Source organism: Arvicanthis niloticus, chromosome 13 (assembly GCF_011762505.2).
Source record: "Arvicanthis niloticus isolate mArvNil1 chromosome 13, mArvNil1.pat.X, whole genome shotgun sequence".
NCBI lineage: Eukaryota > Metazoa > Chordata > Mammalia > Rodentia > Muridae > Arvicanthis > Arvicanthis niloticus.
Window position 1 is genome coordinate 69779602 of NC_047670.1, and position 27068 is coordinate 69806669.

The 27068-nt window shown below is 42.2% G+C and overlaps 1 protein-coding gene across 3 annotated transcripts in view; it reads right to left on the minus strand.

Moving 5' to 3' along the window:
• The window catches only part of Nell2 (neural EGFL like 2), a 285634-nt gene that overhangs the window by 218679 nt on the left and 39887 nt on the right, over positions 1-27068 (minus strand). For all 3 annotated transcript variants that reach the window (XM_076911953.1, XM_034517056.2, XM_034517055.1), the window contains exon 4: positions 11237-11387. In XM_076911953.1, the coding sequence (XP_076768068.1) occupies positions 11237-11387 (151 nt within the window). The remainder of the gene's footprint in view (positions 1-11236; positions 11388-27068) is intronic.

Genomic DNA, 27068 nt, shown 5'->3' on the forward strand with positions numbered 1-27068 from the left:
AACCACATGGTAGCTCACAACCATCTGTAACAGGATCCGATGCCCTCTTCTGGTGTGACTGGAGAGGGCAACAGTGTACTCACATACATAAAATAAATAAATAAAAATTTAAAGTTAACATATTTTAATCTATAAATGCAATATGATTCCAAAACAAGGTCTATTCATGTTTCTAATATAAATTAATAACTGATTCTGTTTTATACCAAGATGGTAATCCAGACAGCAAAAGCACATCCTTAAGAAGGACAAGATACAAAGCATGGGATACCAAGTCTTCTAAAGTTACATTAATCACAGTCAGGTGATAGTCTCTCAAAGTCAACAAAAGGATTCCGGAACAAAATGCATGGCCCAGAATCAGCCCTCAGTGCTGAAGGAGCCCTAAGGAGTGAGTCAGTACCTGCCTGTAAGAAATGGCCCTGGGACCACCTGCCTCTTCTGTCTATGTTGCTATCAAAGTCCAAAGCATCAACTTGCTACCAAAGAAGACTAAAGAATATTGCAATGGGCTGTTCATTGTCCATAGCTTGGCTGATTAAAGTAAAGATTAAATGTGTAAGTGCTGCCATTCCCCTTCCAAACTCCAATTAAAAGATCCATAAACACTAAATGCCAGTATTTTCATGGATGCTACACATCACACTAACTGCAAAGTCGAACACAGACTTGGGATAACTCTTTCCTGTCGGGCCAGTTACAGAACATTATCACAAGAACAGTGTTCCTCAGCTTGTTCTTATTTCAAGCAACTGCTGCAGACCAGAACAAACCTGCTTTATTTTATATATATATATATATACATATATATATATATATATATCGCCACAAATTTCCTATGCAACAGTTTTAATGATTTCCTATTTTTCTTGAGTTTCCTAATGACTTTCTTTTTTATTTTAGAGGGGAACTGCATTCTTCCTCCTCTATGTCATTAGCATAATACTAGCCTCATTTGGAGATTAAAATGATTGATCTATAGAGGAGGCAGAGGGAGGGAGGGACTGTATGGGAAAGAGGAGCCTGGAAATGGGGGACAGGATTAGGTGTGGGGAGAGACAGGAGAGAGGTCCAGAGGGCCAGGAGAATGAATGGAAATCTGCAGCAGCTGGAGGAGGGAATCTCTAGGAAGTCCCAGAGACCCAGGATGGAAAAGGCTCCCAGGAGTCAATGCAGGTGACCTTAGCCCAGATGCCTAACTGTGGAGACATGGAACCTGAAAAGGCCACTTCCTATAGATAGGCATGACCTCCAGTGGAGGAACAGGAACACCAACCTATCCACAAAACTTTCAACTCAAAATTTGTCTTGTCTAAAAGAAATCCAGGGACAAAGATGGAGCAGAGACTGAAGAAATGGCCAACCAATAACCAGTCCAACTTGAAGCCCATCCCGTGGGCAAGGACCAATTCCTGACATTATTAATGATACTTTGTTATGTTTGTAGAAACAATCCCAGCATAACTGTCCTCTGAGAGGCTCTACCCAGCAGCCGGCTGAAACAGATGCAGATACCTATAGCCAAACATTGGATAGAGGTTCAGAACTCTTATGGAAGAGTTAGGGGAAGGATTGAAGGCCCTGAAGGGATGTGAAGACCCACAGGAAGACCAACAGAGTCAACTAACCTGGACCCCTGGGAGCTCTCAGAGACTAAGCCACCAATCAAAGAGCACACATGGGCTGGAACAAGGCCCTGGTACATACGTAGCAAATGTGCAGCTCAGTATTCATGGCGGCCTTGTCTGATCTAAGGGGAGAGGCTAAGCCTAAACTGGCAGAGACTTTATGAGCCATGACTGGGGGACACCCAGGGGATTCCCACCCTTTTAGAGGAGAAAGGATAGAGGATGGAAGGAAGGACTCTGTGAGAGGACACCAGGAAGACGAGTAATATCATTTGGGATGTAAATAAATAAATACATGAATGAATGAATGAATGAATGAATGGATGGATGGATGGATGAATGAATGAATAAATGAGAAAAACTGATTCAACTGCATTTCAATTAAGAAATTTAGTAGACAAAAGATTAAGCATTTTAAAACTATGGATGATAACAACTCAATATCTGCAACACAAGGAGCTCAAACCAGCAAGCCAGCAAGAAAACTGGACAATGAATCAAAATAATCAATTTAGAGACAGACACATGACAGGTTAGTAAATATCTGGAAAAATATTTTTATGCATCAATAAAGTAAATTTTATGACAAAATTGAACAAAGTGGGTAAGTATATAGAAAATTATATACACACCCAAAGGGTAGAATTTAGAAATATGTAAACAACTAGTCCTTGAAGGAACGACCTTCTCCTGGGTCAGGCTCCAACCTCATTTGTCACTTTGCTGTTTTGAAACTTCCGTGTCCATCACACACTGAAAATTACATGACCCAGGAGCACAGTAGAGTATTCTGAACAATGGGGTTATTCTTCATCTGCATTTTTAAAATGTGTACACTGAGAGCTATGTTTATAATAGGAAGATGGTTGCATACGTAAATACACTGCTGGCATAGTTACCTAACAAACAACACAGAAGACACAACCTAGACTGACTTTTTTTAAGCATTAACATTAGATTTCATTTTAGATAAAAAAAAAGAATTTAAATGACTGACACTGGGCTAATTTGTTATCACCCCCAGGGGAAAAAACTATGCATTTTCACTTTTTACTGATATTAGTATGAACTCTAGGTAGATTTAATAGATTTAATTTTCTTTCTGACTTCACAGAAAGAAAAGTTACTTAACGTAAACAAACATGAAAGAGTAGTGTAGAGAATACCAGATATTCTTAAGGAAGACATAAAGATTCCAGGTAATTTTCAAATAGTAACAATACCAACTCTAATCACAAGACATCATCCATGAGGAAAGGAAACAAATTATATTGAAGACACTGATACATGTGTTGGACTTCCTCTTCCCTCTCCTTCCCTCTCACATGACGAACTCTGCATCAGTGGCCCCAAATCTCTCCATCATGAGAAGCGTGGTATGAAACGGCCTGATTTACAGCATGTTTATAATTTCAAGGGATAGAGGTTTAGACAGATCTCCAAATTTCCTTGTGGCAACATTTTTTTAAAAATAGAGGAAAACATAAAGTTTCCTTTATGTCCTTAGCAAAGCAGATGAACTAAATATCCTCAGATCAAGCAGCCGACTGACTGGATGCCTTGTTCCTCAGCAAACCGCTGGTCCTCCATGATCTGCAGCGATGGTTCGGCAAGAAAGACGGCGCAGGGAGCTCACCACCATCTGATATATTTGGAGCTTCATGACTGACTGGACTTGCTCAAAACAAGAAGGGGACCTGGAAGCATCCCTCAGTGGGGAGGTGAAGTATGACGCATGATCAGACATCTAGGATGGAGTAGTGAATACTCATGATAGCAATGACCATGCCGCCCTTGCTCTTCTTCGGCACAGGGGCGGGGGTGGGGGTGGAGGGGCAACCTGCGGCCCATGAGATTACTTCTACACACTAAAACATGAATTTCATTCCACTGGTCCACCTAAGAGCAAACCTGGGCCTGATCAAAAGTATGACAAATGCTATTTGTTTACAGAGTTCTATGTTAACTTCCGCTTGTCTGAAGAACCTCCCATGTCTCTTGGCAAGATACATGTATGCAAACGTAAAAGATGCATCACAGCCACCCCAGAACAGAGTAAGGTATAAAATGCATATTAGTAATGCAATTTCATTGGAGATAAATAATTATACAGAAACACTATTATAGGGAGAACAAGATTTGAGTAAAGGGGTTTAAATCATGTAGAACTTGGAGTTTGGAGCTTTAATTTATAAATCCCATTATCTTTAACGTTATCAACATGCATGCAACTGTAGTGAAGGGTGCAGTAGCTTTTATGTCAGCCTGTTAATTTCACCCACAATAAACAAAGCCATCTTTTAGTTCAAAACCATTAAGCCAAGCAAATACTGCCATCAAGTCTGATGCTTACGTACTTATGTCACGAAAGAAAAATAGCCTACTCAATGACAAACACTCGCAAGTACATTTCATCAACCTCATGTATGAATGCATTTATAGTTTCCCAGAAAGTATAATAATTAATATTAAAGGAGTAGAAAAAATCACTTTTCCACCTCAGGTTGATTAATTCAGAAGATGACGGCAACCCACACAACATTTTTACATTCGTCTGCAAAGCTATTGCCACAAATTATCTCTGGGTATGCTATTTGTAGAGCATTCAAAGCTGGAATCATAAATAACACCGGGATAGCAGGAAAATTCTAATAGCAACTTCGTGAGGACCAATTTATGTAAATCCCAAGACTGTCTCAGAAAACGAGGGAAATCTCATAAACTATAGAAAGGGTGGGCTATAAGTAATTGCACCACATCTGCAAAGGGAACTGTGTTGATCCGAGAGAAACCACAGATCTGGAAAACACAAACAGGAAAGGGTGGCCTTTGGAAATTGCAGAGGAAGTTCATGTTTGCTTTTACTGACAAATCTATTTTTGCTGTTTCAGCAAGCCTTTACTCTCATATATATTCTTCTCCAGCTACTGAAGAAATTGTTAGTGGTATCTTAAAATTCTTGGCCCATTTCCTCTTCTTTCTGCTAGAAACACAGACCTCAGAAATGTGAAATGCAGAGAGGACTGCATTGGCTGTCCTGCGTGTCTTTGTTCTTTCAGATAGGCACACAGATCCGCTGGTTGTTTAAAGGAGGTGGTGATGGCTATGCATACTCAGGAAAACCTGAGCCAGTAGTCTCCTTACATGATGTTCACATAAACCTGTGCTTTAATTTTTTATAGGAGCCTCTATTTGAACAGCAGTATCTGAAAGCAGTATGTCAGATGGGAGGGCAAATGAACCCTTCCACATAGCTCACTAGTGCACTGCCATGAGGACCTTAGAGTTTCACAATTAGACTGTTGCCTGATGTTTGCACACCATGGCTGAGTTGCACCTGCTTCCACTTCTGAGACGCTCTTGATGGTTTTCCCTTCCTACCTCTTTCTTACCCTTAGCTACCTTTGGGTGGCCCAGAACCCAGTCTCTTATGTCCAAACCAACAAAGTTGTGTGATAAGGTTTCCAGCTGTGGAACGAATGGCTTACTGCAGGGGCTGTGATTCTTGTGGAACTTGTCTTACAGCTGTTTTGATGCAGTGGCTACGGTTAGTGGATTGGATCGCCCACCCAGGAGCTAACGACGTTTCAGGATTGGCTGGGCACTGCGCATCCTCAGAGATGCCTGAACATTGCTTTACTTCTACTGTCCATGTGAAAGGGAGCAGCAAAGGGTTTTATGATCCTGCTTTCTATCTTCCACTTGTTTCTTCATCTAACAAGTATTTATTTTGCATCTAACTGTGTGACGACACGATATATGGAATGCAGTTTTCAAATTTAATGTACAATAGTATATAATCCTTGAGAGTGATGACCTTACTATTTAGCAGAAATTTGTTGCCAATCATGCAAAATCTCACACAAGCAAGTTTAAAAAAAAGGCTTGTGAAGCCACGTGGTACTTTTCTCCAAGTGCCAGGGTGGCAATCGGCACTGTGTTGTGGAATGTTTGGCACTGGTTCTCTGTGCTCCAGAGAATAGCTCTAATATGTTGCTTCAATTATCCAGGTAGAGATTGCGGAAGTGGTCATTGTGTTAGTTTTTAATTAGCACACAGGTTTCGTGATGGGGGATCCGTGCATGTTAAGTCTCTGTTGCTGTTTACCCAGCCTCCTCATTCCACCCCATCCTTCTCCTACCATCCTCTTTCTCCTCCCACTAGTCACTGTGACCCTCCACAGTACTCTTAACCTTTGCCCCAGCCTCCTCTCCCCATTTCACAGTCATCTTTCTGGCATCTCTCTGTGCATGGGTGCTAGCACATGAAGAATATCAAAGCTAATGTTTCTGGAAACATGTATTTTAAAGGCCGTGCTTTGGTACACTTGCTCATTTCCATATTTCACGGATTTCCATGATCAGTCTACCAAATTCATGCCCCCAGCTCTTCCCAACCTGTGTGTGTGTGTGTGTGTGTGTGTGTGTGTGTGTCAGCTGCAACACACTGCTGATTACAGGAGCCCTATTATTTTATTGCACTCTTATTTGTAAAATGATTTCCATGGGGCCAGTGAAATGGCTCGGTGAGTAAAGGGGCTTGCCACCAAACTTGACAACCAGAGCTTGGTCCTCAGAACCTTCATGGTGGGAGGAGAGAACCAACTGCTGCACATTTCCTCTGACGTGCACAGGTTCTGTGGCATGCACATGCCAACATATATGCACATTAAGCAAACAGACACACACATACATACAAATAATGTCTTCAATGAAAAACACCTGATTTCTCCCAGAGATAACACTGGCTGGCCTGGAGCACAAGTGGTTCACTTGTTTCCTTTGCATCCCCTTAGGTCTTTAACGTTTTGAACCATGGACTATACTACCAACCCAAAGATGTGTGATTTAAATCTAAATTGTAAGATGTCTCAGTGTTTGCTATAATTGTGGTGAATAGCAATAAATGTTACTCGGTGTCTCATGTGGATTTGACATGAGTGCGTACACAGAAGCATTCAGACAATCATCACAGGAGTTCTACATCAGAACACCAAAGGAAGGGAGACTAACCATGCCCTGAAAACTAATGTGAGAAGGAGTGGATGGGGAGAGGAAAGGCCAGGCACAGCTTCATGGAGGCCCCAGCGGACTTGGACAGGAGAGAGGACGAGAGCTGCACAGCCACAAAGTGGGCCAGTGTCTGTGCAGTCAGCTCTGTGCAGTCGGACACTCAGCCTGTGTGCAGTCAGACACTCAGTCTGTGTGCAGTCACTCAGCCCCTGTACAGTCAGCCTGTGTGCAGTCAGCCTGTGTGCAGGCAGCCTGTGTGCAGTCAGCCTCTGTGCAGCCTCTGTGCAGTCAGACACTCAGCCTCTGTGCAGTTAGACACTCTCCTCATGGTCTGCATCTCTCAGAACTGAACCAGGATCTCCACATTGTCCAACCCTTCCTGCCTTTCGCTTACTTCCCTGTGACTGAGAGCAACAGCTCACTGCAATTAGCACAGAGGAAGGGGACCGTCGTCAGGACAGAGGCAGCCTCACGGCAGCTCTTCAGCCTATGCTGTTGACTTAGTGTCTCCTTATAGACCTTTTAGCCCCAGGTGGTCTAAGCTCAGATTCTTGCCCTGTAGCTTTCTAACTGGGATTCAAGAATATGTGCTCAGAAGAAGTGACCCCAACTCTCACATCTCCATGCTCAATCAACCCCGGGAGCCTCTTGCAGGTGATAGATGGGTCCAATCACAATGAGCCAGAAAGGGAGAATAGGATCTGTACCAGTCAATGCCAGTTAGAAGTGGCATACTTACAGAAAGAAAACCAACTTATATGAAAAGCCAATGTGTCACCCAGCAGAAGCTCTTGGCATATTCAACAGAAGATCTCAGTTGCGCATAACTGTCCCACACATTATAAGCACCCTGGGGTTCCAAAACTGATTCAAAGACCTACACCCTCTGACATACGTAATTGGCAGTGTTTTACTTTGAGTTTCTGGAGTCTACTGTGGCATGAAGCCACCACATGCCACAAAACTCTCTACCTGATCTGCTGTGGCCATCAGTATAGATATCTACAAAAAGGTCATCAGAAAACCATCTGCTGTTGACATTAACAAGGGCAGCAGACTCTTGACCTGTCTTCATGGTCACATCGTTTTTACCTATTTTCATGGATACACCCACAAACTACCTTATGATTATTTTTATGAGCGTTTGAAAGTAGAAAATAGCTAAATACATGTCCAGAAAATAATGAAACTAAACATATGGATGAGAATTAAGAGGATGGAGGCTGGGAGGTGTCTTGGAAGGCAAGAATGCTTAATGTGCAAACATGAGAACCTGAGTGGATTCCCAGCACCCATATAAGAAACCAGGCATGGCCAGACAAAAGCCTGTGATTCTGTGACTCAGGGGAGGGAGGAGGAAATCAACAGAAGGACTGTGGCTTGCTAGCCAGCAACCCTAGCAAAAATGGTGAGTTCTGGGTTCAGTGAGAAACAGTGTCTCAAGAGAATAAGACAAAGAGTGACATAGGACATGTGGTATCTTCCTCTGGCAACATTGTGTGCGTGCACATGGGTCATGGGTATGAACATCCAAATACATGTAAGTATACAATATAAAAAAATATATATACACATTATAACTATATATATATATATAGTTATAATGTATACATATATACTATATATAATGTATACTATATATATATAGTTATAATGTATAGTTATAATGTATATATATATACATATTGGGAGCGATTTTTAGCAGAAAGCGGCTAGATCATCATTGCAGCCATCTGGAACCATATACCCTGGTAGAGACTTGTTTTTCAACAGCATACAACAGCTGAAGCACACTCTGACAAACATCTTGTTTATCCCACATAGCTTGTTTTGCTGTTTAGTGACCCCAGCTGTATGGTGCACTCTCGGTAAAATGTCTTCACCTGTGTTCTCCTGCTTGTGCTTATAAATACCCAGGATTTTCTTGTAATAGGAAATAGGGGAAATAAAGGAGTAACCAGACTTGACCACACACTCTGGTTTGTCTCCATTCTTCGTGTCTCTTGCCCCTCCATCCCCACTCTCTCTCTTGACCAAAGCACTTAGGCCCAACGCGTGGGGTAGTGTGGATAGCAACATAGTAGCCCCAAAGTGTGGGGCAGTGCAGTTCTCAATATATATATTGAACACACATATATATATATATATGTGTGTGTGTGTGTGTGTAAAACATATATATGTACAAAAACACATACACATGGTCACTAAAAGAGTAGAAATAACTATCAATAGTAAAAGGATGATAAAATGACTGCATAGTGCAAAGTCCATCAAGGACTAGTTTAGGGGATATCACTGAGAGATGATTAGAAACCCAGACTCAACACTCAGGTGACATGGGTTTTGATCCTGACACTATCACTACCATGTTAGGGGATGCTATGGAAGACAAATGGGCAAAAGACAGATCTAATGATTTCCCAAGACAGTACACTTCATAGTGGTGCAGCCTGGGCACTAGGCTTTCCTCACAAGGTCTTCTGAAGTTAACAGCCCCTCTGGTGTGTGTTTGTCTCATCAACACGATGAGAATGAGCTGAGCATATTGACCTTGTGCGACTACGGAGCTTCCATGGATGTGTTCGCTAACATTGTATGGATCCACAGGTGAGGACCGTAGGCACGAAGACCGGCAGTGAGTAAGCAGTGAGATATGCAGGCTGTCTCCAGGGCTATACTCTCAACTGAACACTGACAATGAGTGGACTCAGGGAGCACACACTGGCTGATGGCAATTCTTTCATGATTGTCATCTCACTGAAAATTAACGCCTTGAAAATAAATTCTATTTTACATAATGGAAAGATATTCTGATTCACAAATGTGGTATTTGTTTGACTAAAATTTGTTGATATTATAGACAAACACAAAATGAATAAGCAAACAGCTTACAGAATTAATACAGGGATCCCCCCTCCCCCCAGAAACAGTGATCATGCCGAACTCAATGTGAGAGCATGATGGGGAAAGGATGCAGTCAGACCTGGCTACCACAGGGTAGACCTGGTTACCACAGGGTAGACCTGCCTATCACAGGGCAGAGGGGGCAGGAAGGAAGCTGAGGGTGGCCACCACATAGAAGTAAGTGATGGCACCTGGAAGAAGGCTGGGAGAGAGTTCCATGTCTTCATACAGAAAGGAAAAATCTACAAGTTCATCAAGGAAAAATATTCCCAGCATGACTACCCACAGACCAGGCTATTTTTCTTTGGAATGATCTTTATTTTGTGTAACTCATGTTGCCTAAAAGTCCTGCCAACATGGGCAGAGGCCCAGTGCCATAAGCACAGGCCCGACCTCATCCTGGGCACCTAAAGTGAGGTTGGGGGCAAGGGGAAAGCTCTAGCAATTGTGTGGAAATGAGGCTTCTCCACCCTTTTCTCATTCAGTCAGTGTTTTAGTAGATCCCAGCTGGGTATTTGCATGACACCCAGCAACTGGCACAGGCCAGTCCCCAGAGGAGAGCAAGCCCAGTGAAATTATCTTTTGGTACTAAGGATGGAATGCAGGGAGCCCCCAAACAATAAGAACAAGTGTACCCGAGAGCCTTCCCCTCTAAGTCTTGATGCATTTTGTTCTCATACGTTTGATTAAGTTTGGCCATCAGGATCTAGAAAAAAAAAACCTGAAAAGTTTCAAATTGAATAATCTCCGATAAGAAGAACCAAATAATTTTCTTTCTTCCAAAATCTGAATGAGATCAGTAACACTATTTATGTATCTAAACCACGTTGGATTTATACACTTTATATTTTATGACCACCTAAGAAAGGACTGTCATTACTACCCCACCTTACAGAGAAGCAGTGGGAGATGCAGATAGCCACGTGACTTACCCGATTCACAGATAATACACAATTGGACTAGGCATCCAAATATGAACCCGTGGACACTTCCATTGCCAAAATTATTGTTTTCGGGTTGTTATTCATAATTAAGTAATAAGAACAATTGATTGGTATTAATTAGTAGCACAGTTAATGACCATGTTATTGTAAGCTATGATTCAGTATTTGGGTATTATTCAGTACGTGTGCATCGATAGCTACACGTGTCAAGTGTATGGGTGAGGCTCCTCCCTCAGCCTCTTCTGCCAGTTCTCCTAGTGATCCTTCCACATGTGACAGAAAGTAGAAAATGCTCACCAGCATTTCCGTTCCCACTCTTGAACACATCTGTAAGGGAGATGGCTTACTGGGTAAGTTCTCTGTATATAATTAAAATCGTAAGACTGCTAACTTCTTGATTCTACAGTCACTTTCCCAAAAGAAAAAAGGCACTGGGTCTTTTGGGTAATGACTAGAAATTAAGATTTATGTTTGGCTTTGGCATTGAGGAGAATAGCCCTTGAGGGACTTTGGAATTGACAAATGCATCTTAGAAGTGGGCTTTTGTGTGCTCCCGACAAACTGAGATGCAATGGGTTTCTGTGCTTCTGTGCGGAACTCTGCCTGCAATTCTGCATAACACATAAAACTCTGTGCTTTAAAGTCCCTCTCAGATCTTTCATGGCAGGGCATGTGTTTACTTCTCTTTTGTGCGGTAATGCAAACATGCCACAGAGAAAGCACCAGAAACATTACAAGCTCCACCTACCTGTGATCCAAGTGGTGGATGGAGAGAATAACTCCTGAGTTTAAGTGGATCTGTTTCAGGGTCACCAGAATTGTGAACTCATGTTTATTTCTCAGTTTCTGGAAAAACCGCTCAGCTGTAGCAGTGGGTGCTTTTATGCTTCTGGGGGAATCTGAAGATAAATAAATGATAAACACATATTAAGAATGCACTAGAGTTTGGTTTTACAAGGTATGTCTTGCAAACAACACCTTTCTCAAAACTTTATCAAAGAATAATTCATAAATACCAAATATTAGACTCTCTTGGTAGGTTCTCCTAATAAGATTTTATGCTATATACAACACAGGGCACGGCAAAATCACATGAATTAATGAATATGTTTAGAAATCTGTTTTTAAAACATGTCAACTTTGAAAGAAAAATCAAAGAGTCTTCCCAGAAATTGAACACTCCCAACTTTTCTCTTTACATACTTTCTCCTGCCTGTTACCATAGCTACACCAGTAACAACAGCACAAGAGATGTGAATCGTACAAGACCAAAGCAACTGGCCACTGCAGAGCCAGGTAGATTTTCTGACACCCCCTGGGAGAAAACTGGATTTAAATCTGTGCGCCTCGCTCTGAAGTGGTATCTTTAGCCAGAAGGCTCCCTATAAATAGATTCTTGAAAAGATCAGTGAAATTAGTCACTCTCAGCCTTCTGTGCAGCGGATGAAACAGGAAAATCAATTTTTTCTCACCATATTTGTTGAAAGAAATACATAGAACTTAACTCCACCCCCTCCTCCATGGGCTTAGATAAAGCTCAGCCTAGCAAGTTTGCCTAGGAAAAAAGAAACTTTACTTTGCACTTTCAATGGTTTAGTCTTGAGTTTCAAACACAGAACAGACAAGGCCTAGAAGAGAGGACAGTCAGAGCATGGACTGGGTGATCAGGAACCCCTGCTGTTGAAGCACCTGATCACCATGAGCATGAAGCTCTCTTCTTTATACTGTGTGCTTAGGGATCATGGGAGCCGGAAATGCAGCCTGTGTTGTGATCAGATCAGTCTCTTCTCTCTACGTGAAAATAGACTAAGATGAATAGTTCTCAATCGGAAGGAAGGTGTTTGGAGGGGACCATAGGTCCTGTGTGACCAACCTGTGGTCATTTTAAACAGCAGTGGCAAACCTGGAAGACACGATGCTTATTGAAGTAATATCATTACAGACTCGTGTGGGATCTACTCACAAGTGAGTTCAGAGAGGCAGACGGTAGACTGGGGGTTGTCATCGCTAACAGGAAATGAGGACATAGTGGCTAACTCTTCAAGTTTTAATCTTTGCAGCGTGAATGCATCCTGGGGCTCTTATGTGCACTTTCGTGAACAGTAAGGTTATTAGTAATACTCTATTTCACACTTACTGAAAGTATATCATAAACCTTCTCATTGTGTACAAAAAATGGAAACTGCGGGGGAATGGATAAGATAGTATAATTGTGACAATTGCTTACCTGTGTACACATGTATGATTTATTTGCTGCACACTTTAATTATGTGTACTTTTTCTCAGTTAAGCCTCAATTAGGAGAACGTGCCCACCAAAACAAACAAGCAGCACAAGAATAAAGAATACCCATCTCGAACTTTCAGCAACCACGTGCACTTGCTGGTCCATATCAGAGTTAAGTTAAAGTTTTACTCTCAAAATCTCACTCTCTTAAATGGATATGGGGAACAGATACCACATTGGACCCATAGAAATTGTTAGTACATCTTCATATTTTAGGATGTTTTCTGTGTTTCTTTGAAAAAAGGTCATTGGAATTTTTGTGAGGATGGCAAAAATCTTGGTGGGTCATTTGGAGTGATGGGGGTATTTTAACAATATTAAGCATTCGAACTCTCAAGTACAGGATATCTTTCCATTTGCCTTCAACCGGTCTTTCATTTCTCCAGTTAAATTTATTCTAAATACCGCCTTGTCGCTATTACAAGTCATAATGTCTCGATTTCTTTTTGTCAGATGGCTTATTGAACAAACCCAACTTTTCCCTTTATGCACTTTCTCCTGCCTATTACCATAGCTATTGGAAACTCTCAAGCATTTTCAGTCTGTCGACAGTCAAGTTAAAGAGGAGATTTAGCTGTCTTTCAATTACAAAAAAAAGGGGGGGGGCAAGCATTATTTCTTCTTTTCCAATTAAAAAGTATCACAGCAATTGCCACCATGAATCTAATGAGTCTCCACTTACTGCAATGTGTAAAAACTGAAATTAATTTATCCATGTAACCTGACAACAAAAATACCATGTGTGGATTCAGTGATAAATAACATCTACTCTTGGAGACAGAATAGCCGACTGGTGCTTCAAGGCTCACCAGGTTAGTATTTTTAAGACTTTAACTAGGCTCTGTTGCTACTTAGATTCAGATTGGAAACTCGCCAGCTTGGAACTATTATCACAGTTAGTGCCCATTGCTTTCGGTCTCCTCTCAACGTCTGCATAGTGTAAACTATCCAGTGTAAACTCTAAAGCCAAAATAATCATGGTGGTTTTAAAAGCCAAATTTAACAACTTGATTAACACTGTGCGCCGTTTGAATAGCCTTTAGGCATAAATCATTTCATTTAGCCCCCAGAGCACTCTGTAACGTGGAGGATTCTTGGCTCCATTTCATTATAAACAGCAGATTAGAGAAGAAAGCCCAGGGTGACTGGGGGTCATGTCATAGTTATCCCCAAATCCATTCATTTCTGTGACAGTATTTGTTGCATTTGGAAACATCAGAAGCAATCCTGATTGCTTTAGAACTAACCCACCTAATTCAAGTGGCAGATCCAGGACCCAACTGAGAACAAGGCGCTTCCTATGGCCACACTCAGAGCCCCACAGCCCCACAGTGATGCATACTCCAAGTAAGTGCTCATTTTAAGCTAACTTTTACAAAAGCGCACTGTCCAGATAAAGAAGTTTCTCATGATCTCTGAATTAACTGGGCTTTTCAGAACTGCAATGTGATTCCTACCATGGGTCCTTGCCACTACTTGCCCTCATCTTAAACTAAAGTGATGTGAATTAAAATTTAAAAAGAAAATATTCCTTAGTGGGGAAAACTGCTTTGGGGGCTGGAGAGACGACTTACATAGTTAAGAGCTTTGGCTGCTCTTCCAGAGCGGCTCGCAACCGTCTGTAATGGGATCTGATGCCCTTTTCTGGTGTGTCTGAAGATAGAGACAGTGTACTCATATACATAAAATAAATAAATTATTTTTTAAAAAAGAAAAAAAACTTTCAACAATTGTACATTCAAAGTCACTAAGTTGCCTGGAATTATTTTGCAGCCATTGCTGGGACAGATCATGCCTCCTAACACCATAGCTTAACTGACACTGTATGATCCTCCTTATTACAAGGCTGAGAGCAAAGAACATAGCCATGCTCCTGGAGACTGACTCTGGCCTTCTGATTCTCACCACACCAGAAACAGCCTCAATTTTCCTTCCAAATCCAATACCAATTTTAACTTGGACCAACACCACATACCCAGATTCTGCATAACCACACTATGATGAACACACGTTAATTTAATGAGTCAGGGCATTAATGAGCAAATCAAACCAAATCAAGGGTCAGATTTGCTGCCCAGATCCAGCAACTGGCTGGTTGACCTTAAACAAATCATTTGGCCCATAAACTGAAATTTTCATTTATAAAATAAGACAAAATATAGTTACTCATAATATGTTAGGGCCACAGTAAAATGCCTCTAAAATTCAAACTTAAAGTATTAAAAGTTTACATAAGTTTCATTTCATTTTTTACTTTTAATTACTATTAGTTTGTGTGTCTCTACAGAGTGTGTGTGTGTGTGTGTGTGTGTGTGTGTGTGTGTGTGCTCACACAAGCATGTGCATGCTACAACAATCATACAGAAGACACAGGACAATTTGATAGAAGAGTTTCTCCGGTTCTACCTTTGTGTGAGTTCTGACTGGCACAGCAAGCACCTTCACCCACTGTGCCCTGTGGTATACAGCCCTTCATTTTATCCATTTTGATTGGATTTAATGCTAATAACCATAGTGTTTCTTACCACTAAACTTCATAAATTTTCAAATTGTGTTCCATTGAATTAAGTCACATATTTCAACCCACACATATACAACAATTTCATTGTCACAAGTCAAAAGATTGTTTTTAAAAAGAAATTCATTATTTACAGGATCAAAGTGGATTTCTATAATAGATCATTAAAACTGTATTAATACTTCTTAATAAATAGATGTAACAGATAGAGAGCTATAAAATAGTCTCACATACATACAGTGTGAAGGTTGTTTATTGTGTGAGTATGGATTACACAAGAAGATTCTAACAAGATCTGTGCTGAGTAGCCAAGGACAGAGTACACAGTGCCCTACCAATTATGCAGAGGCGAGATGCTGAGAGGCACAATTTCATCTTCCCCTTAATAGGCCAGTTTGACCTAAGACATCAATTTGGAGAGTTTATTCTTCTATATTTCTTCCTTAATTATAATAATCAAATTATTTCAGAGAAGCAAGACACCAAAGTCTCACTTATCATGATTAGCCACCCTACCCAAATTAAACCTGTTTCTGTCATGATTATTCTCACTTTAAGAAAGAAAACGTCTTTATAAAACACCAAAGGGCATTACTAAATGACTGAAACTGGAAATCTGTCCGTTTCTGCCCTTGTTTTCCTCACACCCTTTTCTGTCTCCTCTGAGGCAGAGAAATAGTAATAATAATAATAATAATAATAATAATAATAAAATAGTGATAATAACAAACAGATTTTGAAATAATTGTTACCTCTCAGAGATTCAATAAGAACTCCGGAAATGTATTCACCCTCTAAGAAGAGTATTCACTTACCAAGCCCACTGCTCGGGCACAGCCACAGAGCTGGCTGGGCTCCTGCTTCTATCTCACACGGAGCCCCCTGCACTCAGCCCCATGTCAGCTGCGTGGTGGAGACTTTACTATCCTATCAGATCCTTGCCAGAGCCTTTGTTTCACTGTCCCTTTGGAATGGCTAAATCTGCTAAGGTCTCAGATGCTGGATCTGTAAAAGAAGGCCTGTTGCATTCTGAGATACAGGGACTAATGGGCTGTTTCGACACCGCACCCTGCCCCAAACCCCATCATTCCTCTCGTCTTATCTCTAAGCCCATCTAATTACCTTCTTAAAGTTTTCTCATCGCTGTGAAATTTTCTGAATTAAACTCTCTATTTAAATGCTGGTGTTACCACTGTAGAAAGTACAAACGACACCTACGATCTAGACTCAGCTCTTCATTCGCCTCGCTAGAAGCTATCTGATCTCTATCTGCCTGCCGCTAGCTGAGCTACTCCGAGAAGTCTCTATTGGTTTTCTTGTCTCTGTGACAGAAGAGAGACTCAAACTGTATAAGGATTCATTTTGGTTCGTGACTTTGTATGATGTACTCTATAATTGCAGAGAAAACACACAGGCAGGCAGCCCCTTTGCAGTTAGACTATGGCTGAGACGCCTCACACCCACACCTTTGTGGAACAGGAAGCAGAGACAGAACAGGAAGTACAAATAGTCTAACTCTGGCCAGACCCCACTTTCCAAAGGCTTCACATGTTCCCTGAATAGTGCCACCAGTGGAATGAAGTATCCAAAACAGATTATCCTGTGGGCTAACATCTTACATAATATTATAATGATAATAATATATTACATTAAAATAAACATAATAGCACACTGCAAGCATGAAATCCTCCCATTTCTAACAGATTTTTTCCATATATAACCATTCCCAGACTATGCCCTGCCCTCAGTTTTCTGCCAACTTTTATTAATTCAAAAAAAAAAAAAAAAAAAAACAACTCAGCACTTAGTATGTGTAAAATGCGCACTACATAGTTTCATGTTGAGAATTCTGCAAGTGATGATCGGTAATATTTCAACACCAAGAGCTGTCTGTATCACAATGACTGACTTCTACCTGGCCTCCAATAGAAACAACTTGCCTCTTCTCTCTGGCAACCAAACTGTCTAGTTCTCTGGCACACAGATACTACTTAGAAACTGCATTATTCCATATTATCCTCTGCAGCGTAAGCACCCATGTATTGTAATGTCCAGTGGAATGCGTGTAGAAGGAGCAAGTGCTACAATCCTCTTTTATGATCTCAAAGGAAACTGACCACCCTCTTCTTCCTTTCCACTGGGGCCGTGATGAGGAAAAGGAAACCTCAATAAAGACAAGGGCATGTGAATTAGAATACTGACCAAACCTCGGTCTTAGGTCAACCCAGGTGGAAATCTCACCATCAGCCTTGACGACCTGTCGGCTCTGTATTGTTACATAAAAGAGAAATAAATGTCTTCCTTACATAAGCAATGCATTTTGTGGAAAAGCTTAGTCTATTCCCCCACATACTACAGCTCCCCAAATCTCTGATTCACTCAGACATTCCACTGGGGATGATCATTCTTTAAAATAATTATTATCATATAGGCCAAATAATAGTAAAGATTTTAAGTCCTGCCGAGTAGACACATATTTGCTATTTAATCTTCAGATATTTTTACAAAAATAGGTCCCCATAGTTAATGTCAAACCCTATCACTGATCGACCCTTGGCAGCAGTGAGTAGGCTTTCCCATTTGTACAATAGAGTATTCTATATCTTTAGCTGGTTAAGACTATTCAGGATGAAATGCTCAAGCACGGGCTAGAAGGCCTCATTGGAGGACCGCTAGATGGACAGACAGGAAAGGAACAGAACCGTGCTGCAGGGTGATGCGTTTCCATCATGGTACTGCCAGGCATGGATGAGAGTTAAAACCACGTGTCGATGTGACAAGAACTGAATCAATCAGGACAAGAATCACTCAGGAGACAAATCTCTGCGCATGACTATGAGAACCTCATGAACTGGGCTGAGCTGGGAAGAGCCATCTTAAGGGTGTGTGGCATCATTCCAAGGGCTGGCATCCAACTTAATACAAGAAAGGGGAGCATGGGCAGAACGCCAGCATCTGTCTCTCTGTGTCTCCTGATTGAGGAAGTGAGCCCCCAGCGGCCCCTCATTCCTGCTACACCATGCCTTCCTCACCACTGGCTGCGGTGCCCTGAACTATAATAAACCCTTCCTCCCTTAGTGCTTCTGGGCAAGTGTATGGCACCAGCACTGCAGTAACTGGTGCGGAATGCAGTGATGAAGAAGTGAACGGCTGTTGCTGTGATGAGCCTGAACATGGGAATCTTACTCCTATGAGCCTGGGTAGGTGAAGGAGTTTGGAACTTCTGCCTAGAAAATCTCTAGATGGCCGTAAGCAGAGACTCAGGGTTCGCCTGATTCAAGCTCAGAAGACCAGAATGCTGAGAGAAAGGTGGACAGTGTAGGCCGGGCTCATGAGACATCAGAGGGGAACACAAACTCTTACTGAGAAATCGACAGGAGACTCATCATGTAACTGTCAGAGGAGATTGGTCTGTGCTGCTGAGTCCTTTAGTATGGCTGAAACTTAAAGCAAGGGACTAATTTGTTCAGTGAAAGAAATCTTAAGAAAACATCGCATTTCAGTTACTGCTTCTGACCTCTTCTACCCCTACAGTGAGAGAAAGCAAGACAGAGAACAGACAGATAGAAAACATGTGCAGTTTGGTGAGGAAAACCGTGTAAGTTTAAAGTTACCGACAAGACAGTTCAAAAGCAGCTATGATTATGAGAAAGATTATTAATTATTTGAACTGACAAGACAGTTCAAACGTAGATGTGATTACTAAAGGGATTATATGGCACCTTTAAAGAAAAGCCTCCTACTAGCATTAGAGCATAGAAAAGACAATATGAGAACAAGACTCTTCCTATCAGAGGCTATAAGTTATGAAAATGCACATTTATTTGATAGGAAGAAGCATAAACTAGGAATTACACATCAGGGTCTAGTGGTGGTGTGAATAGGAATGGCCTCTATAGACTCATGTGTGTGAATGCTCGGCCCTTTGGAAGTGGCGCTATTAGGAGGTGTGGTTTCATTAGAGTAGGTGAGGCCTTGTCAGAGAAAGCGTGTCGCTGCGAGGACAGGTGTTTAGGTCTCATCTGCTCAAGCTATGAGCAGTGTGGATCACAGTCTCCTTCTGCTGCCTGCAGATCCAGGAACTCTCAGCTCCTTCTCCAGCACCATGTGTGCCTGTGTGTCACCATGCTTCCCTCCATGATGACAATGGACTAAACCTCTGAAACTGAAAGCTATCCCCAGTTAAATGTTTTCCTTTACAAGAGTTGATGCGATCAGGATGTCTCTTCACAGCAATAAAACCCAAACTAAAGCAGGTCTCCTTGCTCCCACATGGCCACCTAGGGAGGTGTTTTCCCAGAGTCAGCCTTAAAGAAACACAGGATCTCATGCAGCGTTGATCCAGTGGGAGCCATGATACACAGCAAGTTCCTATCAAACCTTGACATCGCTATCCACACTGTACTGCTGTTGTGGGTTGAATCTATGAGATTGGAAGGATCACAGAGTCTTGCGCCGAGGTTGAAAAGCAACAGTGAGGGCAGCAGCGATGTGCTGGATCCTTTAAAGGGTCCCGAGAAGCCACCGTTTGAAGCTGTAAAAGTGAAGCTTTAGTTGCAGTGGAGACCCAAGAAAGCTGGAGATCCAGGGACCAAGGAACATCTGCCAACAGAAGTGCAACCATGTAGTCAGAAAAAAAAAAAAAAAAAAAGAGAGGGAGCTGAGTGGGAGTCAAGGTTTGGTGTTTGATTAATGGGACCTCATGGAGTATACACTATAATCAGCTGACTGGGGTGGAGAAGAAAGAGGCCTGGTTTACTGACTGCATGGTGCTGGACACCATGCAGGTACCAAAAGAGGACACAGCATTACAGTGTCTCTGTGGGACAACTATGAAGGACACTGAAGGAAAGTAATTTTCACAGTGGCTAGAGATTTTTGAAGTATACATCTTCGTGCATTTCTCATGAAAGGAGAAGTAGACCAATAAGTGATTATATATTCATCCATGAGCTCTATCTGCTGGTTTCACTGGGTTGTTAGGGCCTAAAAAGGGAATGTGACTGGAAAATTAGTAACAAATATATTTGGATAAAGCTATGAGGATAGACCTCTCCTAATAGACAAAAGACGTGAAGTTCTTTAATGTGTCTCCTGTAAATGCTCATCAAAAGTTACTTCAGCAGAGGAAGTGTATTTTCCACAAGACTGTTTGTGCTTTTAACCAGCATCCAGTTTACGATATGGTTTCTTCTGTATCCTGGTCATGGTGTCTTGATATGGTTTCTTCTGTATTCATGGTCACGGGAATGAAAGTGTGGAAATGTGAACAGTACTGTTTACCATTAACTGGAGTTGACCCACTAGGAGATTTTTCTGCTTCCTATCCCCATGACCTTGTACTCTGCTTGCCTATAAGTTTTGGGTTCAGTGGAGGAACACTTCTTCCAGGAGATATAACAAACTCCATCCGATGGAAGACTTCTTTCTGGCCATTTTGGCTCCTGACGGTTTTAAGTCAGCAGACTAAGTAAGAAGAAACAGTGGTTAGGACGTGTGACAACTGTCTGCCAGTCTAGGCTTCAGGAGATCCTTTTCAGTGTGTCATGGTGTGACTATGTCCTGTCATCCAATCCAGTCCGTATGAGAAGTGACCCAGGCCCTTCTAGAATGAAGGTATGGGTCACCCCTTGGAGTAAAGAGCTGAGATCCACTGATGTGCTTGCTGAGGGTAGAGAAACGTTATAAATACCAATTGAGTCCACGTGACTGTTTACAGCAGCAAGTATTGTAGTTGACATTAGTGTTTATGGCCTATTTTCTTAAGAGTGTATTTATTTGTATACACAGTATGGAGATATTTCTGTTTTTCTTCTTACATTTCTTTATCATGTGATGTAACACCAACTGAGATAATGTCAGTGGGTACATCAGTGGGTACGTGTTACAAATCTATATTATCATCCTTATGTTATGGAACATTAAAAGACTTAAGTGTTCCTCAGGGGACTTTGATACCCAAATCCCTTTGGAGCCTGGAATACTGTACTCCAAGTCCCAGATGCTGACTACTGTGACAGCCAGAACCCTTTGGAGCCTGGGAGGTTATATTCCATGTTCCAGATGCTACTGTGATACCCTAAACCCTTTGGAGCCTGGGAGGTTATATTCCATGGTCCAGATGCTACTGTGATACCCTAAACCCTTTGGAGCCTGGGAGATTATATTCCATGTTCCAGATGCTGACTCGGGAGCTGTAAAACCAATTGTTTCCCCTGCTGGACTTTGGTTTTGCCTTGGAAGGCTTCTTTGTCATGATCCTGTCCTTCCCTTTTAGAAGAGAAACACTAACCATGCCAGAAGGTGTTGGAGCCACATGATTTATAAGAGCTTACTTTTAAGATTAAAGACTTTGGAAGTTTTAATGTCAGATTCTGCTTTACATTATGAAATAATGTGAGACTTTAGGCACAAGGGGTGGAAGGTTACGCTTTTCAAATGATGTTTTCATGGATCACATTAACAGTGGACAGAGTATTATTACTGTTATCTTTGTCAACTAGATACAGCCTACAGTCACCTAGGAAGAGAGCTCCAATGGGTGTCTGTCTATATTGGATTGGCTTGTAGACATGGCTATGGCACTAATAAGAAAAACAAATCGGGAAGAAAAGGGCTTACTTCCCTTACACATCCAGATAGTTAAGGGACACAAGCAGGGGCCGAGGCTGGAGCCACTGAGGAAACCTGCTTGGTGGCTTGTTTTCCATAACTTGCTCAGCCTGCTTTCTCACACAACTCAGGACAACCAACACAGGAATCTCACGACCCTTAAGCAGCTGGGCCCTCCCACATTAGTCATTAATCAAGAAAATGCCCCCACAGATATGCCCATGGCCAATTTGATGAAGGCAATCCCTCCACTGAGGGTCTCTCCCTTTCCTTTGGTGTCCCTAGCTTGTAGCAAAATGCCAAAGGCAATGAGCCCAGTGGAGAATTGCCTTATTGATGTGGGAAAAAAACCCTATATGTGAGCAGCACCTTCCAATAGTAGCCCAGAGAGAAGGCCAGAGAAGGAAAGCTTTGACTCATTATCGCTACTGAGCTCATCTACCCTGCTGCTGCTGCTGCTGCTGCTGCTGCTGCTGATGATGATGATGATGATGATGATGGTGATTCCTTCAGTTATTAGAGCAGGGTTTCCAGCATAGGTTGGATACTAGCAGCTCTCCAGGAATCTCTCAGGTCATCCAGGCAAGATTCTTCCTGCTGAAGTACATGGACCACAGACTGAGCATATATTGGGTCCTCAGCCTCTCTGGTGTGAGATAGACATTGTTGTACTATGATCCTACTTTGAAAGCCAGTCTAATAAATCCTAAACCCTCTCTTTAATACATATTCTTTCTGTCATCTCTGTTCAATCTGGAGAACCCTTACCAATATAACATGTGATAAATACAAAAAATTTACAAGAATGTCTTACCAACACACACACAAAAGAACCTATAGGATCAGTGGGATTGCATAGAGAGCCTAAATGAGCTAACAGAACTTGTTCCTCTGAAAGATAAGCATGTTTCTAGAAGAAAGCAAGAGAAAACCCCACTCTCAAGTGGTCAGTCTACATAAACTTTGGTAAACAGTGATTTGGGTGGATCAGCCACAGAGCCAACTTCCCCTACATGAGGGCCAAACTGAAGCCTGCTTGAGAGCCTAGAGATTGGTGATGCAAACAATGACAGCCAATCGGGAACAGCCACTTGGAGGACATGCTTGCTAGGGACCAATGGGACGCAGGTAGAGGGTATAAATGGCACTCCCCGAGCTTTAATAAACAAGCTTGCTTAATAAACAGTCTCTCCTGCTTTCGGAGTCTGTGCCATTGATTCTGTGCCTTCTCACCCACTGTCCCCAAGGGGGACACCTGGCAGAATGGAGGACTCAGGCAACAGAGACACTAGACATTTCCAGAAGAGGAAATGAATGACTCTTAACTGAATGACCAGACTAACCTTCTAGAACCCAGAGTGCTGAGCCCTGTCTTCCCAATAGCTCTCAGTAAAGGGACAGGTGTGAGCTGAGCTGCTCGGAATGTTCAGAACACTTAGCAAATCCACACCACACCACTGCTTTTTTTCCCCTTCTTTCTTTGTGCTGTGATTTGAGTTTTAAAACTTGGGCAAAAAGCTCCAGGTTCTACACAGTAGTCTATAAAAAATATCTTTGTTACATGTTATGCTCTTTAAACAGAATAAGAGGACAAGGCATTGCAGTGATCCTGAAATAGTTCTGCAATTGGTATTTAAACTCTGATATACCATGTTCTTGGCACCTTTCCTCCTTCTGTATGTGCCCCAGGTATGACAGGTTACTCTGTGTGCTGTCACTATTTTTCATTGAGGTTCTATGTTCTGAAGTATATTTCTACTTCATGTCAGGTTACTTTATATGCCAGTTTTACATCCTCAGAAAGACTGGTTTTAATCTTCTTGAGGGTGAGAACTATATACACCACCTCTCTCCTACCATGATAAATACCAGTGCTTATAACCTAGGACAGAAGATCCAATAGATACTTGTTGAATGGATTTAAATTAATATTTCTTTCCAAGGTTTAGCTGATAAAACATCGTGCCTATCTTCAATACATAAGAATAAGTCACTCCCCTCTCTCCTGATTCATCACTGAAGCAAGGCTAACAGCTGTGGGCACACCACACAGCTCCAGGCAATACCTGTAATCTCACAGGCAAACATGATTTATCCTGCACAAAGGTTCATACAGAAGTCCTGGGAGGCATAACCCATACTAATTACTAGGCTCACCTATCTCATTAGTCCAGGACAGGGAAGTTGTTAAGATTTAAAATTCTTTTGAAACGTTAATATCTGAGTAGAGTTTAATACATACTGCTTTCTGCCGTATTTCCTAGCTTCTCAGATCTGAGCCCTGTACCAAGTAGTGAACTTCTTCCTCTTTGGTTCATGTCCGCTTAGACACAGTTGTTTCCCTCTCGGTGTTTGGAAGAGTAAGTGGGCAGTACTACTTGCTGCTAATTACACAGATAGTATGACTGATCGGCTAGATATCAATACCCATATTAGCACCCAGTAACTGATTCACATCTCTTACTCCCATGCCATCCCTCTGTTGTCTGTATGGTCTCTCATTCACTCTGGAGACTAGACACAGACTCTAATCTTGTTCTCATTCTGACCAAATATGTGCACCAAGGTCTATTCACATACTTTCTTGTAGACGCAACTTATGCTATGGTCAACCTACAATTTTTAAATGACATCATTAGTAGGTCATTTTGAGAACCTTGGCGTGCATTCTTACTTACTGCAGCATTAGTTTCAGGCCCTCAGAAAATTCAATCTGCTATACCATGCTATAGCGGATTCAAATCCAGAATATTCTGGTTTAATAGTCTAGTAGACTGAACTCTGAAGTGCTTGGCACCTTGGTGGGCAAGAAAGGCATACAGACACCAGGATGTGACAGGGGAGGGTTCACAATTGAGCTGCCAGCTAGGTTTTGAAGGAGCAGTTCGGTACCTAACTGTCAGTGATGTGAGAGTGAATTCAGGCTTACAGCAGTTGGGAAACCCAGGCAGAAGAAGTAATGTATGCTAAGCATGGAGGTACAAAGAAAGATGGCGGCATGTTCACGGGCCTACAGCACTTCAGATTGCTTGAGCATATGCGATGTGGGAGGGAGGGGGTGAGGGAGTGGAAGGAGTCTAGACAGGTGGTTAGGAAGAGAGCACAGTTCTGAGAGCAGCCTTGCCAGAGACACTGTGTTACATGGGGAACTGCGGGGCTAAGAGGAAATTAAAGCAGAAACTCAGTCACATGCACTGGGCGAACAGAATAGAACATAAGGAGTAGCTCTGACTCAGTTGGCATGTGGCGCCGCGGGGCTTTTCTTAGGAAACCAGACATCAGTAACAGAGAATTACAATCAGTTCTGAAACCAGGGAGCAGATCCTGTGTTCCCTGTCCTGGCCAGAGTGGCTCAGGGACTGGAGGGAGATGGCATAGGAAGTCACACCCAAGTCTAGACCTGCTGACACAGTTCACCAAATACAGCATAGCTTTTAGGGGAAAACATAGCAAACCTGCCCACTTGGGGCCATCAGAATGCCTCCCCTCTACAAAGCACACTTGGGAAGGGAACCAGTCCTGCCCCGGGTTGCATTCAGTTCTAAGAGCAAGAGGTGCAACCTGACATTTTCCCAAAAGATTTATAGGAATAGGACAGTACAGAAGACTCGGAAATCCCGGAACTGATGGGGAAACACTAGGATATCCATGGCAGTGGAGCACAAGAGCAATACCTGGGGCAAAGGTGACATTCCACTTGAGGCACTACCACAGATATGCAAGAGACCTCACCAAATGCTAAGCATGCTTGGAGATGCCAGCGATGCTGGTGTATGCTTGAGGGCGAGAAGTTTGGGATGCTGATGCTGAGCCGTGTGTGTTGGGGATGCAGGGGCTGATATTGTTCTGAACTGGAAATCTGACTGCATTATGCCAGGTCTAGAACAAGCATTTTCAAAAGGAGTGAGGGGTAAAGAAGGAATGAGAGAGGCAGAATGTGGAATGCAGGAGAGATCATGGCAGTACATGCTGCTGCCCTGTGGAATAGAGGTCACTGTTACCACAAAACCTGTCACCTTTTACCCCTGCTGGATACATGGCATCTAGGATTAAGTCAGACATACAGAAGGGTTTCGCATATAGTTGCTGAATGAATACCAAAGGTTACCATTAACTGAATGCTTCCCATGGTAAGGGCTTTCTAGTTCTGTCTATGGTAGCTGAGCAAGAATCACCAGCATCTTGTTTTATGGAGACCCGTAAGGATTTGACTCTATGTCAGAAATCATCAACCTCAGGTCTGCTGACATCTTGGACCAGGTAGATCTTTGGTGTGCGAGGCTCTACTTTCTATCATGGATGTTATCAACTTCTTAGCCACAGATAGAATGACATCCCTAATGATGAAAATCTCAAACATCTCTAGGAACTGCCAACTGTTCCCTGGGGTACAATTGCTGCATTTTGAGAAGCACTGCCTGAGCTTGCCAGATCACGAGCCTTGACAGTCCGCTCCAGACTCTGAACTTAGTCTTCTTGACTTTCCAGCTGCCAGATGAGTGCGAGACAGCCAGAATTTCCTACAGGCTGACTGCAAGCTAGATAGCATGCTGAGAACCTAAGTGTCAGTGCAGCTGAGCATGGATATGGCTTCTTCTGAAATCAAAGATTGTAGAACAATAATTTAAATGTCCCTTTATTAAAAGAAAGTAAAGTGAAAGTTGGTTCAAGGGTGGTGAGAATTTTGGTTCCTTTAAAAACCCATTTAATGTTATGTGCATGTCTTAGTTAGGGTTTTACTGCTGTGAACAGACACCATGACCAAGGCAACTCTTATAAGGACAACATTTAATTGAGGCTGGCTTATAGGTTCAGAGGTTCAGTTCATTATCATCAAGGCAGCATCCAGGTAGGCATGGTGCAGGAGGAGCTGAGAGTTCTACATCTTTGTCTGAAGGCTGCTAGTTGAACACTGACTTCCAGGGAGCTAAGATGAGGGTCTTAAAGCCCACACCCACAATGACACCTATGCCAACAAGACCACACTTCCAAAGTGTGCCACTCCCTGGGCCAAATATGTAGAAACCATCACAGTGCATATGTTTCTGTTTCAGTCTGAGGTTTGGGATATGAGGATGCCTCCGTTTGTCCACAGCTGGACAATTAATTATGATTGCCTTATGCTCTAGGAGGGGTATGACTTTTGCCAGCTGCAATTAGTTTA